A 12,965-nucleotide genomic window follows, 5' to 3' on the forward strand; every position below is an offset into this window, starting at 1 on the left:
TGTAGGGGCTCAGACAACACAGGCAAAGTTGGGTGGGAGAATTCCCAGTAGAAAGAGCAGCACAAAGGATGCCTGGATTACACATGGCAAAAAAAACCAAGGAGCAGTGGATGATGTTGTGAGACACCAACCAGGGGCACAAAGGCTTGGGTGGGGAGACCCTTCAGTGTTTCGGGGGTGGCAGAGAGCTGGCCTGAGAGAACTGGGATCTGGGAGTGGTGTGGGCAGTGATGTGCGTTAGGGAGCTCAAATATAGCTGGTGCCAGGTGGAACACGTGTGAAACCGCAGGTGGAGGATGCATTGATAGAAGAAAAGACGAGACTACCTGCTGGGAGGCTGCCCCAGCAGCCCAGGGACCTGAAGGGGCTGGTGCTGGAGAGGACAGGCAGCCATTCTCAGACTTTAGTATCAGAATCACTGTGGAGCTTGCCAAACATGCAGATTCCTGGGCCTACCTCAAAGGTTCTGACTCAGCAGGTCAATGGGGGTCCAGAAATCTGTAATCTTAACCAGCTCCCTAGAGGGAGGCGGCCCACAGACTACATCCTTTGAGAATTACTAGATTAGAAAGGTTGTAGAAATCATATCCACTCAATCAGGCAACTGACGGTGTAGGTGAGGGGGTGCAGAGGGCTCCTGGGCCTGATGCTGGGTAACTAAGAACAGTGGGACTTCTGGGCACATAGGGCTTGTCAGAGGCCAGCAGGGGGAAGACAGCAGGTGAGCACAGCTCAGGGAAGGCAGGCATCTGGGAGGTAGGACAGTGAGCAAGTTAAGAGCTTAGTCATGGGTTACCACCTGACAGGTCAGGATGGCAGAAATGTCCTTCAGTGCCACCTGAGCTGCATCCAGGCCTTGAAGGAGGAAGAACTTTGACCTGGGGGACGTGGGGAGATGGGCATGAGCATTCCAGGTTGAGGAGAGCGAAGGCTTGTAATCAGATGAGCTTTCCAGGCCAGTATGGGAGCTGGACAGGAAGGCTGTGATGTCTTTGGATGGCCTTGAATGCCACACTAAGACGTTTAGAGTTTATTTAAGCCAAAGATGAGAGCGGTCTGGAAGGTTTGGGGTATATATCACCCTCATTATCTGGGGCAGTATTGAAGAAGGTGTGAAAGACTTTTTGGTGGAGTGAGGGCAATGACTGTAGGTCTCTTATTACTAGGCCCACTGAGGCACAGAGCTCTCACTTTATTTTTGATTTGTTCATATTGGCAAGTAATGGGAGGCTGAGGGAAGGTAAGAGAAGGCTAGGGAAGGGACGGGAGGGAAGCCCATCCCCATTTTATGATCTCAGTGGAAAAGGCTACTATGAGTAGATTCTGCTGCCAAGAGAGCCACAGAGATGGGCCCCGTGAGTCACTGTTCAGTCCTGCAAGCTCAGCCCACAGACTACTGTGGTCAGCAGCCCAGGCTGGCTCCAAGCCCATCCCCCAGTGTTCCCCACTAGGCCCCAGTCTGTCCCCATTTCTATCTGTATCTTTGTTATCCTACGGCCGTGCATCCTGCAGCTCTCTGCTTCTTCTGTGTTTCTTTCAGACTGAACCTCTGAATCTGTCTCCATTTGTGACTCTGGTTCACCTCTGGCTAGTGGATGGGGAGCCTCAGGAGGGCAGGGGTAGTGTGATCAGTCTCAGGAACCTCCCAAGCATTTCTTATTGCTGGATGTACAGAAGTGGACAACACACAGTCTCTGTTTTCAGGAAGCTTACAGTGCACATTCTATGCGGAGTGAATAAACCAAGGCCTGAATCTGTCTGCCTGTGCCCAAGGGTGCTGGGGTCTGCTAGGGCCTGTGGCTTGAGGCCTCTTATTTGCCTCTGGCATTAGAGGGCTGTGTGTGCTTGCCAACAGGTCCCCCCCACCCAGCTCTTATGGCTCCTAGGGGGCCTGGCTGGTGGGGGTGGGCAGACAGTGAGCAGCAGAAGGGGCGGGAGGGAGCAGGAGGCAGTGACTCAGTGGGGCGGCCCTGGAACAACTGGAGCAGAAGCCAAGGTTGGTCCTGATGCTCACTGAAGCTAGAAGAAGGAGGGAATGAGGACCCTCTGGGGGTTGGGGATGGATCAGGATAACTTCAAGGCTCCTCTCACAGCCAGATCGGCTTATGAAGCCTCCTCGGCAGCTGAGAGTCTGGATTCTGGGCGCTGATGTGGCAGCTGGGAGGAGGGCAGATTGCTGTTGTTCCCACTATGTCTGCTTCTGATGCCCACTTCCCTCCTCTGGCAGCCTCCCTGGGCTCATGAAGGAGGTGCCTGCCTTAGAGTCAGGGAAGCCATTACGCCCAGGAAGTGAGGGCCTGAGCATGTTGTGGGACACAGTGCCTACCTCTGGCCACGTAGCTATTTTCTTACAATCATCCCTCAAATTCTAGGGAGTGTCAGGCCAGGCCTACAGGACCCAAAGGGACCTCAGACCTCAGAACTGGGAGGGATCTCACAGGTCAACTGTCCAAATGACTTTCACTAGTTGAGGATCTCCTGACTGAGGGTGAAATGAGGGGGAGGGCACCAACACAGTCCAAGTGATACGGGGTCTGTCCTAGTCCTCATAGCAATCCCGAGAGGAATGACTCTTCTTACAGGCGAGTAAGGTGAGGCACGAAGAGAACTGAGTTGCTGGAGCTCACCCAGCAGGTAAGTGGAGGAGTGGGGCTGGGTTGGTTATCTCTCTGGCTCTAAGACCTGACCTCAGTCCCAGCCGCCTTGATTGGACTTTGTGGGCAGGGAGGTCTTGGCTGGGGTGGGGGTATATGTGAAAGAAGTGTCAGGAGTACAAGGTAGTGGAGGTTCTGGGCCTGGTGGATTGGTAGATTCTGCCAGGACTGGGTTAGCTCCCACCCCAGAGGCCTCCCTGCGCCCTCCTTCTCCCCAGCCCAGACAGCAGCTGCCCATCCCATCATGAATCATACAACCTGTCTCTTGGTTCCCGGCCGGGGCCTGGAAGAAAGATGGGGGCTTCAGTGGAGCGATCCCTCCCTCCCAGCCTCTATGAATGTACCCCAAGCATCTGGTCTGGGCTTAGGGAACCTTCTCTTTCTAGGGGCCTCCTGGGACCCTGGGCCCACACTTTTCTTCTCCAGGATAAGAGGAATGGGTGCTCTTTGTTTTGCTGAGGGAGGCTGGGGCAGGGCTCCCCCATATTGTGTTCATTCAAGAGCAGAAGCCCCCCCCACCTCCGTAAGCCCCTTTCCCCTCACCCCAGGCCGACCCACATGTTCACTCACTCTCGCGCACCTACACTGTCTTCCCCAGGGGGTTTGGCTTCTCGGGGAGTGGGCAGGGTGGAACGGCTGTTGGTCACTGCCCCCAGCCGCGGACTGAGAAACAGAGTCAAAGTCAGTGGGGCCTTGGGGGTGCGGGTGGAGCCAAGCCGTCGGGGTCCGCGGGATGGAAGGGTCGGAGGGCAGAGGGCGCGGCGCACGGGGGGTTGCTGCAAGGGCCCAAGGCGCCGCGCTGTCAGGGCGACCCGGGCGGCTGCCGTCGGGCATGGCGGGTTGAGCTGTGACTCCGTCCTCCGGCCCCCAGGGGGCGGCGCGCGCCGCGTCCTCTGCCTCCCTGCGTTCCCTCCCCCGCGGCCAGGAGGCGGCGCCAGCGGACGCCAGCGGCGCGCTGTACCCGCCGTCGAGGCTCGGGGGTAAGTGGGAGGTCTCTGGCGGCGCGGCCTGTCTGGCTGCGCGGGTCCCCGCGGTGCGTCCGGGACGGCGGTCCGGGAGTGCGGCGGGCCGGCAGGCTAGGAGAAGAGGCCGGAGTCCCCAGGGGCGAGACCACGGCCCCACGGGGCCGGCGTGAGTGCAACCACGAGGCAGCGCCCGTGCGACGGTGCGCATCCGTGGGTGGGGGTCCTCGTGAACGTGGACGGGCGGGTCCTGGGCCGAAGGGAGACCCCTGCTCTTCTCCCCTCTCCTCAGGAATGAACTGCGGCAGCATCTGCGGGCAACAAGACTGGCACCTCCTATGGCCTAGTGCCTACTGCCTGTGGTGCCGAGCGCTACTACCGGACCATTTTCAACCCATTTCCGGGATGAGCTGAGACCTCAGTTCACGCCGAGGCCCCAGCCCCCTCCCTCTTGCTCTGAGCAGACCTGCTCTTAAGGAGGGCATGATGGATGGATCTCCGGAGGATGGGGATGAGTTCCCAGACTCCCAGGGTCACGGTACCGACTGGAGGTTTGCTGTGTGCAGTTTCAGGGATGCCTGGGATGAGGAGGAACTTGCTCCCCAGATGCAGGTTAAGGACGCCAATCCTCCAAGACCACCAGCAGGGGCACCCCCGGGTGAACGGCTACAGGGCAACCCTTTGCCTGTGGAGCTTCCATCACCTCCAGGACAGATAACTGAAGATGGGTCGGGGGATGGCAAGAGGGGCACATTAGGAGGTTCCTCAGGAAAGTCAGAGGAACCAGTCGCCTCTAAAATGGAGAGCCTCCTATGCCCAGTGTTCTCCCGCTGCAGCCTGGCACAGGGTGAGAGTACCAGGAAAGGGGGAGGCTTGGCCAGCGACCCAGTTCCAGACAGGGTAACAATGCCAGCTGGCTTGGACCCTGGAGGGTTGGACAGTGACCGTGTGCACCTGGGAGACCCTTTATCTGAGACATCACCAGAGCTGCTGGAGACAGGTAAGGGAGGCTGGGCAGCGATCTCTTGGAAGGGAATGGGGGTGCCTGGAGAGGAGTGCCAGGACTTGGAGAGGGCTCTGACCCTGCTCAGATTGAAGTCCAGGTCCAAGGAGGGGATCTCTGAGGAGGTGGTCCAATCCAGTCCAGACCCAAGCCATTTTCCTTCCCAAGACCCCAGTCGATCCAGCCTTCCTAAGCCCACTGACTGCCTCCTGGCCCAAGACCTCACCTGGGAGCTGCTGGCTAGTGGCATGGCTGCCTTACCAGGTAGCAGGAGGGACTAGAGGTGGTGGAGGTGGGGTGACGTGATTGGGCAGATGTTCACTGCCCTCTCCCCACAGGGACTCGGGATATAGAAGGCCGGGCAGTGCTGCTGCTGTGTGCCCATAGCCCAACCTGGCTTCATTCCAAGTGCAGCAGCCATGAACTCACCCGCCTCTTACTCTACTTGCGAAGCATCCCCAGGTGGGGAGGGGTGTGGGCGATGGAGCCTGAGCCAGGAAATGACAGGGCCTGGGAAGTAGATACTGAACTGAAGCCTGCTGCCCCTTTAGGCCGGAAGTACAGGCCCTGGGACTGACTGTGCTAGTGGATGCCCGAATTTGTCCCCCGAACTCTTCCCTCTTCTTGGGGCTCAGCCAACTGCAAGTGAGTACAGGATTGTAGCTCTCCCCCCTTCCCCATTCCTTTTCTGTAGGTTTGGGGGCAGGGCTGAGCTCACATTCCTTGCAGGAAGCAGCCCCAGGGTCGGTGCATCAGGTGCTGCTAGTGGGAAAAAAGCCTGAGGAGGTGCCTTCAGGGCTGCAGGTACTGAGCCATGTTGGCCGGGCAGGTGGGGCGCTTCCCCACCAGGCCTGGGTCACGACACCTTCGCTTCTTGCAGCTAGAGCAGTTGTCCTCTCATCAGAGCCTGCTGACCCACATCTCCACCTCAGGGTTACCGGCTTCACTGGGAGGAGGCCGGCCTTACTGCCACCAGGCCTGGCTGGACTTCCGGATGGTCAGTGCACTGGGTGGGGCATAGGGTGGGAATTCAGGCAACCTAGCCCACAGAGGATCTTCTCTTGGGCTGGCTTGACCAGTGCAGAGCTGGCTGCAGTGGTCTGGAATCCAGGATGCCTGGGACCAGCACTGTGCACTGCTCTAGTCATGCCTGTCCCTGCTCGCAGCGTCTGGAAGCCCTACAGCAGAGCTGCCAGGTGGTTTGTGCCCTGCTCCAGGGGGTCATTGAGAGCATGAAGGCTGTGCCCCGGCCCATGGAGTCTGGGGTGAGTGTCCTCTCCTGACTCCTCCCCAAGTGCTCCCTGTCTCCATTTTTCACATGCCAACCTCCACTCCCTGTTGTCTCTAATCACAGGAAGTTAGTCGGCTGCTACGGCAGGTCCGGGTCCTGATGCAGCATGTACTAGACTCGCCACAGCTGGCATGGCTACAATGCCAGGGCGGCTTGGAGCTGGCATGGCTAAAGCAGGAGGTCCCAGAGGTGACCCAGAGCCCAGACTACAGGTAGATGCAAGCCCAGCTCTTAGGTCTTGCTTTAGCATACCATATTCCATGCCAGCAACTCAGTTGGCTGGCTCAGAACCAGCCTGGATTGTGATTCCGGGACAGGATGGAGTGCGGAAAGGCAACTGCAAGGACCCTAAGATCATGTACCTTCACTAGGCCAGCGGTGGACAAGGTCGATGAGCTGTATGGCCGTGTCGATGGGCTTCTGCACCAACTGACCATGCAGAGTAACCGGCGAGTACAGGCGCTGGAATTGGTCCAGACGCTGGAGGCCCAGGAGGGCGAGCTTCACCAGGTGGGAACTACCTCCTCAGATGGGTCCTGTCCCTGATCTCAAGCATGACCCTCACCCCACAGCAGCTGTCCTTTCCCTGTTTGTGCCCTTCTAGATTGAAGTGTGGCTACAGCAGGTGGGCTGGCCAGCACTGGAGGAACCTAGGGAGCCCTCATTGGACGTGCTGCTCCAGGCCCAAGGCCCTTTTCGGGAACTAGAGCAGGTTGCCCAGGTGAGTCTGGTCACTTGTTCATTCTGTAGATATCGGGGCACTTTGCCAGGGATTAGGAATGCAGAGTGGGTGAAAAAAGTCTATCCTTTGCTCTCTTGGGATTTATAGTCCAGCAGAGAAGTTGTAATTAAAAGTTCAAAGTCATATTATATCGGTGTAAAAGTGATTGTGGTTTAAAAGGTTAAAAATAATTGCAAAAACTGCAATTACATTTGCACCAACCTAATATATATTTACAAACTGAGGCAAAAGCTCTGGAGAGAAGCAAAGCAGGTGGTTTTACCTGAGTGTATAATAAAGACCTGACCCACAAGGGGTGTTTTGGGCAAGCTGTCTTGAGATAGTGACTTGAGCTGAGAGCTGAAGGATAGGTTGGGGTCAACCAGGCAGAAGACGGTTGGCGATGTGAGACATTCCAGGCTGAAGGAACAAACAGCATGTGCAAAGGTCTTGAGGCAGGAAGGAGCATTACTTGCCTGAGGAACTGTAAGAAGGACAGTGAGGTTGAAATGCAGAGCAGAAGAGGGAGGGAGAGTGGGGTGAGATGACGTAAAACAAGGCTGGAAAAGTGGTCAGTGGCCAGATCACGGGGCCTTATAAAAGTGTACAGTTTAAGCAGGAAAGGCACCTATTCAGATCCGTGTTCTAGGAAGATTACCCTAATTTCTGGGTAGACAGTGACTTGGAAGACGGACATGGACAGTCCATTAAAGAGGCAGTTGCAGTGGTCCAGGCGGGAAATGGTTGCTCTGGCCAGGATGATGGTGGAGGGGGGATGGATTTGAGAAATGGATGGGATTTGATGGTGGACACATACGAGAGGGTGGGAGAGGGAGGTTGTAAGGATGAATGGGTGCTATTCCCTGAGAAAGGGACCAGGAGACAAGAACCTTCTAGGGGAAGGGCATTCGTGAGTTCAGTCTTGGGTGTGCTTTGGAGATGACCATGGGGGAATGAGTCAGAACCATGGGGACTGGGAGTAGGGCTCAGAGAAGAGATCTAGCCCAGAGGTCACTTGGTGGCTGTGGGTGTATGGATGACGTTTGGAGTGTGGTCATACAGGATTGACTGGGAGGAGAGAGTGGACTCCTTCAGGAGCCCCTGTGTTCCGTGGCATGTGTGAGGGTTGAGGAGCAGGAAGAGGAACCACCAGAGAAAGACAGAAGAATTAGGAGAGTGGCGAGGGGTCAGGAGTCTGGAGAGAGAGGAGTAAATGTTGCTGAGCAGTGGAGTCAGAGGAGGCCTGAGGCCCGAGGCCCAAGAAGTGCTGGGATGGGGGCTGCCAGGCGAAGAAGCCGTCATAATGAGTTCAACAATTTCTCTGGGAAGTTTGGCTGTGGAGACAGGCTTAGAAAGAGAGGGAAATGCGTGGTGGGTGGAGGGAAGGTATTTAGTCACAGGAGAGACTTGATGATGAGGCGTAGATGTCAATGGAGGAGACCTGGGCTCGGGGATTAGCTCACCAGGCCTGGCCACTGAGCCCAGTCTCTGTCTCCAGGAGCAGGTCAGGCGAGGGCAGAAGTTTCTGCAGCCACTGACTGGCTGGGAGGCGGCTGAACTGGGCTCCCCTGGGGCCCGCTTTCTGGCCCTGCAGTCCCAGCTGACTGAATTCTCTAGGGCTTTGGCCCAGCGGAGGCAGCGGCTGACAGATGCTGAGAAGCTATTGCGATTCTTCAAGCAGGTGGGTGAGGGGTCCTGTCCATGGCTTCAGGTGGTCAGTGAGGCTAGAGGAGTGGCTGCCCAGCTCCACCACAGCCAGAGCTCTTCCTGGTCATCCTGCCTGTTCCTATCCTTGTCTGCAGTCTGACCTTAAATCCACCCAGAGGGGATATGGCCTGGGGCCAACGCCCTGTGGGGGTGGGGGTAGGGAGAAGGCTCAGTGGTCTCCGTGGGATTCTCTTCATGCCTGTGTGGCTTTGGTGTTGCAGGCCTCGACATGGGCTGGGGAAGGGCAGCGGGTGTTGGCAGAGCTGGAGCAGGAATGCCCAGCAGTCGTGCTGCAACGGCTGCAGCTGCACTGGACCAAACACCCTGACTTGCCCCCTGCCCACTTCCGAAAGATGTGGGCCCTGGCCACAGGCCTGGGTTCTGAAAGCATCCGCCAGGAGTGCCGCTGGGCCTGGGCGCGGTGCCAGGACACCTGGCTGGCCCTGGACCAGAAGCTAGAGGCTGCCCTGAAGCCACCATCGATGAGCAGCACAGCTAGCCAGTGTGTCAGCCAGTTACCAGCTGCACCTGCCACCCCTCCCCTGAGGAAGGCCTACAGCCTCGATCGGAATCTGGGGCAGAGTCTCAGAGAGCCTGCCCACCACTGCCACCGTGCGGCCATTGTGGCTGCCTGCCACAGACCAGAGGCTGGATTTGGTGCCCAGCCAGAGTCATCCCCCACCATGCCTCTGCCAGGCACCTCTGACCCTAGGAGCCTCAACAGGTGCAGGCCGTGGGCAGGACAGGGATGGCAGAGAGGGGCAGGGAGGGCAGTGGCAAGGCAAATGTCTAGGGTTCTGACTCCACCTACCTGGTAGGCTCCAGCTGGTGCTGGCAGAGATGGTGGCTACAGAGCGGGAGTATGTCCGCGCACTTGACTATACCATGGAGAACTACTTCCCTGAGCTAGATCGCCCCGATGTGCCCCAGGGCCTCCGTGGCCAGCATGCTCACCTCTTTGGCAACCTGGAGAAGCTACGGGACTTCCACTACCATTTCTTCCTGCGTGAGCTGGAGGCCTGCACGCGGCACCCACCCCGGGTGGCCTATGCCTTCCTACGCCACGTAAGCCCCACAGGCCACACGACTCCTGGCTGATTCTGCCACACTCAACAAAGAGCTGTTGGGCACATGCTTGGTGCCAGGCCCTGTGTTGCGTATAGCTATGAGGGAGACCAACAGGGGCCCCCTGCCTCTCAGGGTGCTCATAGTTAAGTAGAGGAGACATAAAAATGAGAAAGGTAATTCCAGATTATAGCTGGGGCTAGGAGGAAAATAATCAGAATAGATGGTTGTGAGTTACTGGTGGATGGGGCAGGGTTTCCCCTTTAGAGAGAGCAGTTAGAATCTTTGAGGAGCTATGTTTGAGCTGAGCCTGGAGTCAGAGTGTTCCATCAGGAAAGAGCAAGTGCAAAGCCTGTGGCAGGCAAGAGGCCTACTGGTCAAGGAAGACACAGGTCAAGGTGGGTGATTAGTGAACAGAGGAGTGGTCCAAGGTGAGGTGAGACCAGAGCGTGTTCTCAGCTGTGGGAGGAGCAGAGCTGGGAGACTTCCTCCCCAGGGGCTGTGTGGGTGAGTCCCTCTGCAGTGCCTGTTGGCTAGATCACCTGTTTTTCAAAGCAGGGCAGATTGGATCTGTTGGGGGAAGCCCCCCTGGGAGTTGCCTGTTGGCAGTTTGTCCTCTCAAGCTGAGAGTGTTCTGGCCCAGGCAGGGGCAGCTGACCCCCTTGCACCTGGGCTGAGCTATGTGTCCTTGCAGAAGGTGCAGTTTGGGATGTATGCGCTGTACAGCAAGAATAAACCGCGCTCCGATGCCCTGATGACCAGCTACGGTCATGCCTTCTTCAAGGTAGGAGCCTGAGACTATAGGGAGAAGGGGGGTGGTGGGACCACCCCAAAGCCGCCTGATGGTCTCCAGCCCACCTGGCAGGACAAGCAGCAAGCGCTGGGGGACCACCTGGACTTGGCCTCCTACCTGCTGAAGCCCATCCAGCGCATGAGCAAGTACGCGCTGCTGCTGCAGGAGCTGGTGCGGGCCTGTGGGGGGGCCGTGCAGGAGCTGAGTGCCCTGCGGGCCGCCCAGAGCCTCGTGCGCTTCCAGCTGCGACATGGCAATGACCTGCTAGCCATGGACGCCATCCAGGGCTGTGACGTGAGTCATCCCAGGCTGTGGTGGGCAGGTGCTGTGGGTGTGAAGGGAGGGGGCAGAAGAGGCTGGGCATCCACCAGGCCCCAATTCGGCAGGTTAATCTCAAGGAACAGGGGCAGCTGGTGCGACAAGATGAGTTCACCGTTCGCACTGGGCGCCACAAGTCCCTGCGTCGCATTTTCCTCTTTGAGGAGCTGTTGCTTTTCAGCAAGCCTCGCCGAGGACCCACAGGCATTGACATATTTGCCTACAAGCGCTCCTTCAAGGTAGGTCCACCCGACCCCACCCTGGGCCCCCTGCCTCCCAGTGCCTCATTATGCCCCTCTCCTGGCCACACAGATGGCAGACCTTGGCCTCACTGAGTGCTGTGGGGATAGCAACCTGCGCTTTGAGATCTGGTTCCGCCGTCGCAAGGCCAGGGACACCTTTGTGCTGCAAGCTGCCAGCTTGGCCACCAAGCAGGCTTGGACGGCTGACATTTCCCGCCTGCTCTGGAAGCAGGCCGTCCACAACAAGGGTGGGTTTCTGCCTCTACTTTACCCCACACTCCCCTCCCTGGAGAGCTTATGATGGCCCAGGGAGGGCTTAAGGACCAGGGATGCTTAGCAGGTGGGGAGGAGGTCCAGCAGCAGCAGCCAGAGCAGGGGAAAGAACTTCAAAGTCAGGCAGCCCTGCTGTCACTGTCTGTTACTGCAGGCAGGCGCAGTATTAACCTGTGAGTCTCAGAGGCCTCATCTCTAAAAGGGGAATTATACCCGCCCACAGGATGATTGGCACCACAGCGGCTCAGTGCACAGCGTGGTTTATCTGCTGGGAGTGGGTGTAGAGGAAAGACTTGTTTAAGGGGGAGGGGTAGACAGAGGCCGAGGGCCAGGCTGAGGTCCAGAAGGGCCCCAGCTATGCCTGCTCTCCACCCAGAGGTACGTATGGCTGAGATGGTGTCGATGGGTGTGGGGAGCAAAGCCTTCCGGGACATCGCCTCCAATGAGGAAGCTATCAATGACCGTACCATTGACTACGTTTTAAAGTGCCGAGGTAGCTAGCAGGCTATGGGGCGGGGGGGGGGGGGGGGGGGCGGGCAGCATGGGCCCTTGTTAGCCCTGGCCTGTGCTGCCCTGGGGACCTTGGCCGGGGTAAGCTCTCATCTGTCCAACCTGACCCTCTCTTATGCAGAAGTTCGCTCTCGGGCCTCCATTGCTGTGGCCCCGTTTGACTGTGACAGTTCGTATATGGGGGACTTGAGCTCCCTTCCTGCCAACCCCGCCTCTTGCTCTGTATTGGGATCCCTCAACCTTCACCTGTACAGAGACCCGGCTCTTCTGGGTCCCCGCTGGCCCCTGTATTCTACCAGCTTTCCAGAGGAAGCAGCATTGGAGGCTGAAGCGGAGCTGGGCAGCCAGCTGTCTTTGAGTAAGTCTGGGCTTGGCCAGAGGCAGGAGGGCATGGCTTGGGGTCTGGGCTCCCCTGCTGACAGCTCACCCAGTCTCCTTCTCCCTTGCTAGCTCCTGAAGACGCGGAGGTCTCGTCCCAGTGCCTGTCAGCCAGTGGCTCCAGTGGCTCTGACAGCAGCTGTGTGTCAGTGCAGGCCCTGGGCAGGGGCCTCGAGGACTTGTCCTATGTGAGTGCCATTTTGCCTCGTACCCACCATCCCCTCCCCCCCCCCAGTCTGGGCCTATGGCTGCCTTTCCTTTAGGTGGATGTGGGGGTGGGTGGGCCAGAGCCATTCCCCAGAGACCCCACCTGGACCATGAGCCAGGGAAAGAGGCATCCATGCCTCGCTTGGTACCACAGGTCTGAGCCCAGCTCGAAGGTGAGCAGAGCATCCAGCAGCCTGAGCTCCAAGGACCATCACCCCTCTCTGGATCTACTCTGACCAGGGCATGGCTGTGCCTGGGCCACTTCCAGCTCACACACTGCCCTACTGACTACCTTTTCTGATGTATATGCCCATTGGACAGACTGACGGGCCTCTCCAGCGGAGCCTGCGGTAGAGTCTGGATGAGCAGCACCCTGATCCTGGGCTGCTGGCCCCATGTCCCCTCTTCTGTCCCTTCTCCAGCTCCCATCCCGTGTGGGTTAGGACTAGGCTGAGCAGAGATGGGTGTGTCTATTCTCCAGGCTTGTAGGGCACCAGGTGGCTCCAGGCAGTGACCGGGCTACCCCACCGCTTAGGAGGAACACAGGTGGGTTCCCAGCAGCTACTTCCTAACCCCTGGTCTCGAAGCCAAGCTCCTCAAACTGAGGGGCACGCCCACCCCTACTACGCCCTGACTTTTGCCTGCCCTGGCTCCCCAGGCCCAGCACCTTCTTTCCTGGGTCAGTTGGGTTATATTGACTCAATGCCTTTAGAATAACTTTCAGTTAGATTCGTTGTTTAAAATTATTTCACTGGTTGTCAGGTCTGTGGTATCTCAGGGAGTCAGGCCTTTGACTTGTGATTTACTCTTTATTTGTTTATAATAAAAAATAGACTGATAC

General features: G+C 57.7%; 1 protein-coding gene across 1 annotated transcript; it reads left to right on the forward strand.

The window, feature by feature from the left end:
• Positions 1 to 3,937: 3,937 nt before the first annotated feature.
• Positions 3,938 to 12,949, forward strand: PLEKHG4 (pleckstrin homology and RhoGEF domain containing G4). The gene is made up of 21 exons (XM_033128291.1): positions 3,938 to 4,616; positions 4,788 to 4,883; positions 4,958 to 5,081; positions 5,171 to 5,264; positions 5,349 to 5,423; positions 5,500 to 5,616; positions 5,786 to 5,884; positions 5,974 to 6,122; positions 6,282 to 6,420; positions 6,515 to 6,631; positions 8,130 to 8,312; positions 8,560 to 9,062; positions 9,157 to 9,403; positions 10,098 to 10,187; positions 10,269 to 10,490; positions 10,583 to 10,753; positions 10,827 to 11,004; positions 11,406 to 11,522; positions 11,661 to 11,897; positions 11,990 to 12,105; positions 12,279 to 12,949. The coding sequence occupies exons 1-21, from the start codon at positions 4,100 to 4,102 to the stop codon at positions 12,282 to 12,284; spliced, it is 3,597 nt and encodes a 1,198-aa protein (XP_032984182.1). The 5' UTR covers positions 3,938 to 4,099; the 3' UTR covers positions 12,285 to 12,949.
• Positions 12,950 to 12,965: the final 16 nt, after the last annotated feature.

Source organism: Rhinolophus ferrumequinum, chromosome 15, assembly GCF_004115265.2.
Source record: "Rhinolophus ferrumequinum isolate MPI-CBG mRhiFer1 chromosome 15, mRhiFer1_v1.p, whole genome shotgun sequence".
Taxonomy (NCBI): Eukaryota; Metazoa; Chordata; class Mammalia; order Chiroptera; family Rhinolophidae; genus Rhinolophus; species Rhinolophus ferrumequinum.

Excerpts from the sequence above, each read along its gene's own strand:
- PLEKHG4 (XM_033128291.1), top strand. The coding sequence starts at position 4,100 with ATGATGGATGGATCTCCGGAGGATGGGGATGAGTTCCCAGACTCCCAG. Across the intron at positions 6,421-6,514 it reads AGGAGGGCGAGCTTCACCAG|ATTGAAGTGTGGCTACAGCA; the intron begins GTGGGAACTACC and ends GTGCCCTTCTAG. Across the intron at positions 6,632-8,129 it reads AACTAGAGCAGGTTGCCCAG|GAGCAGGTCAGGCGAGGGCA; the intron begins GTGAGTCTGGTC and ends CTCTGTCTCCAG.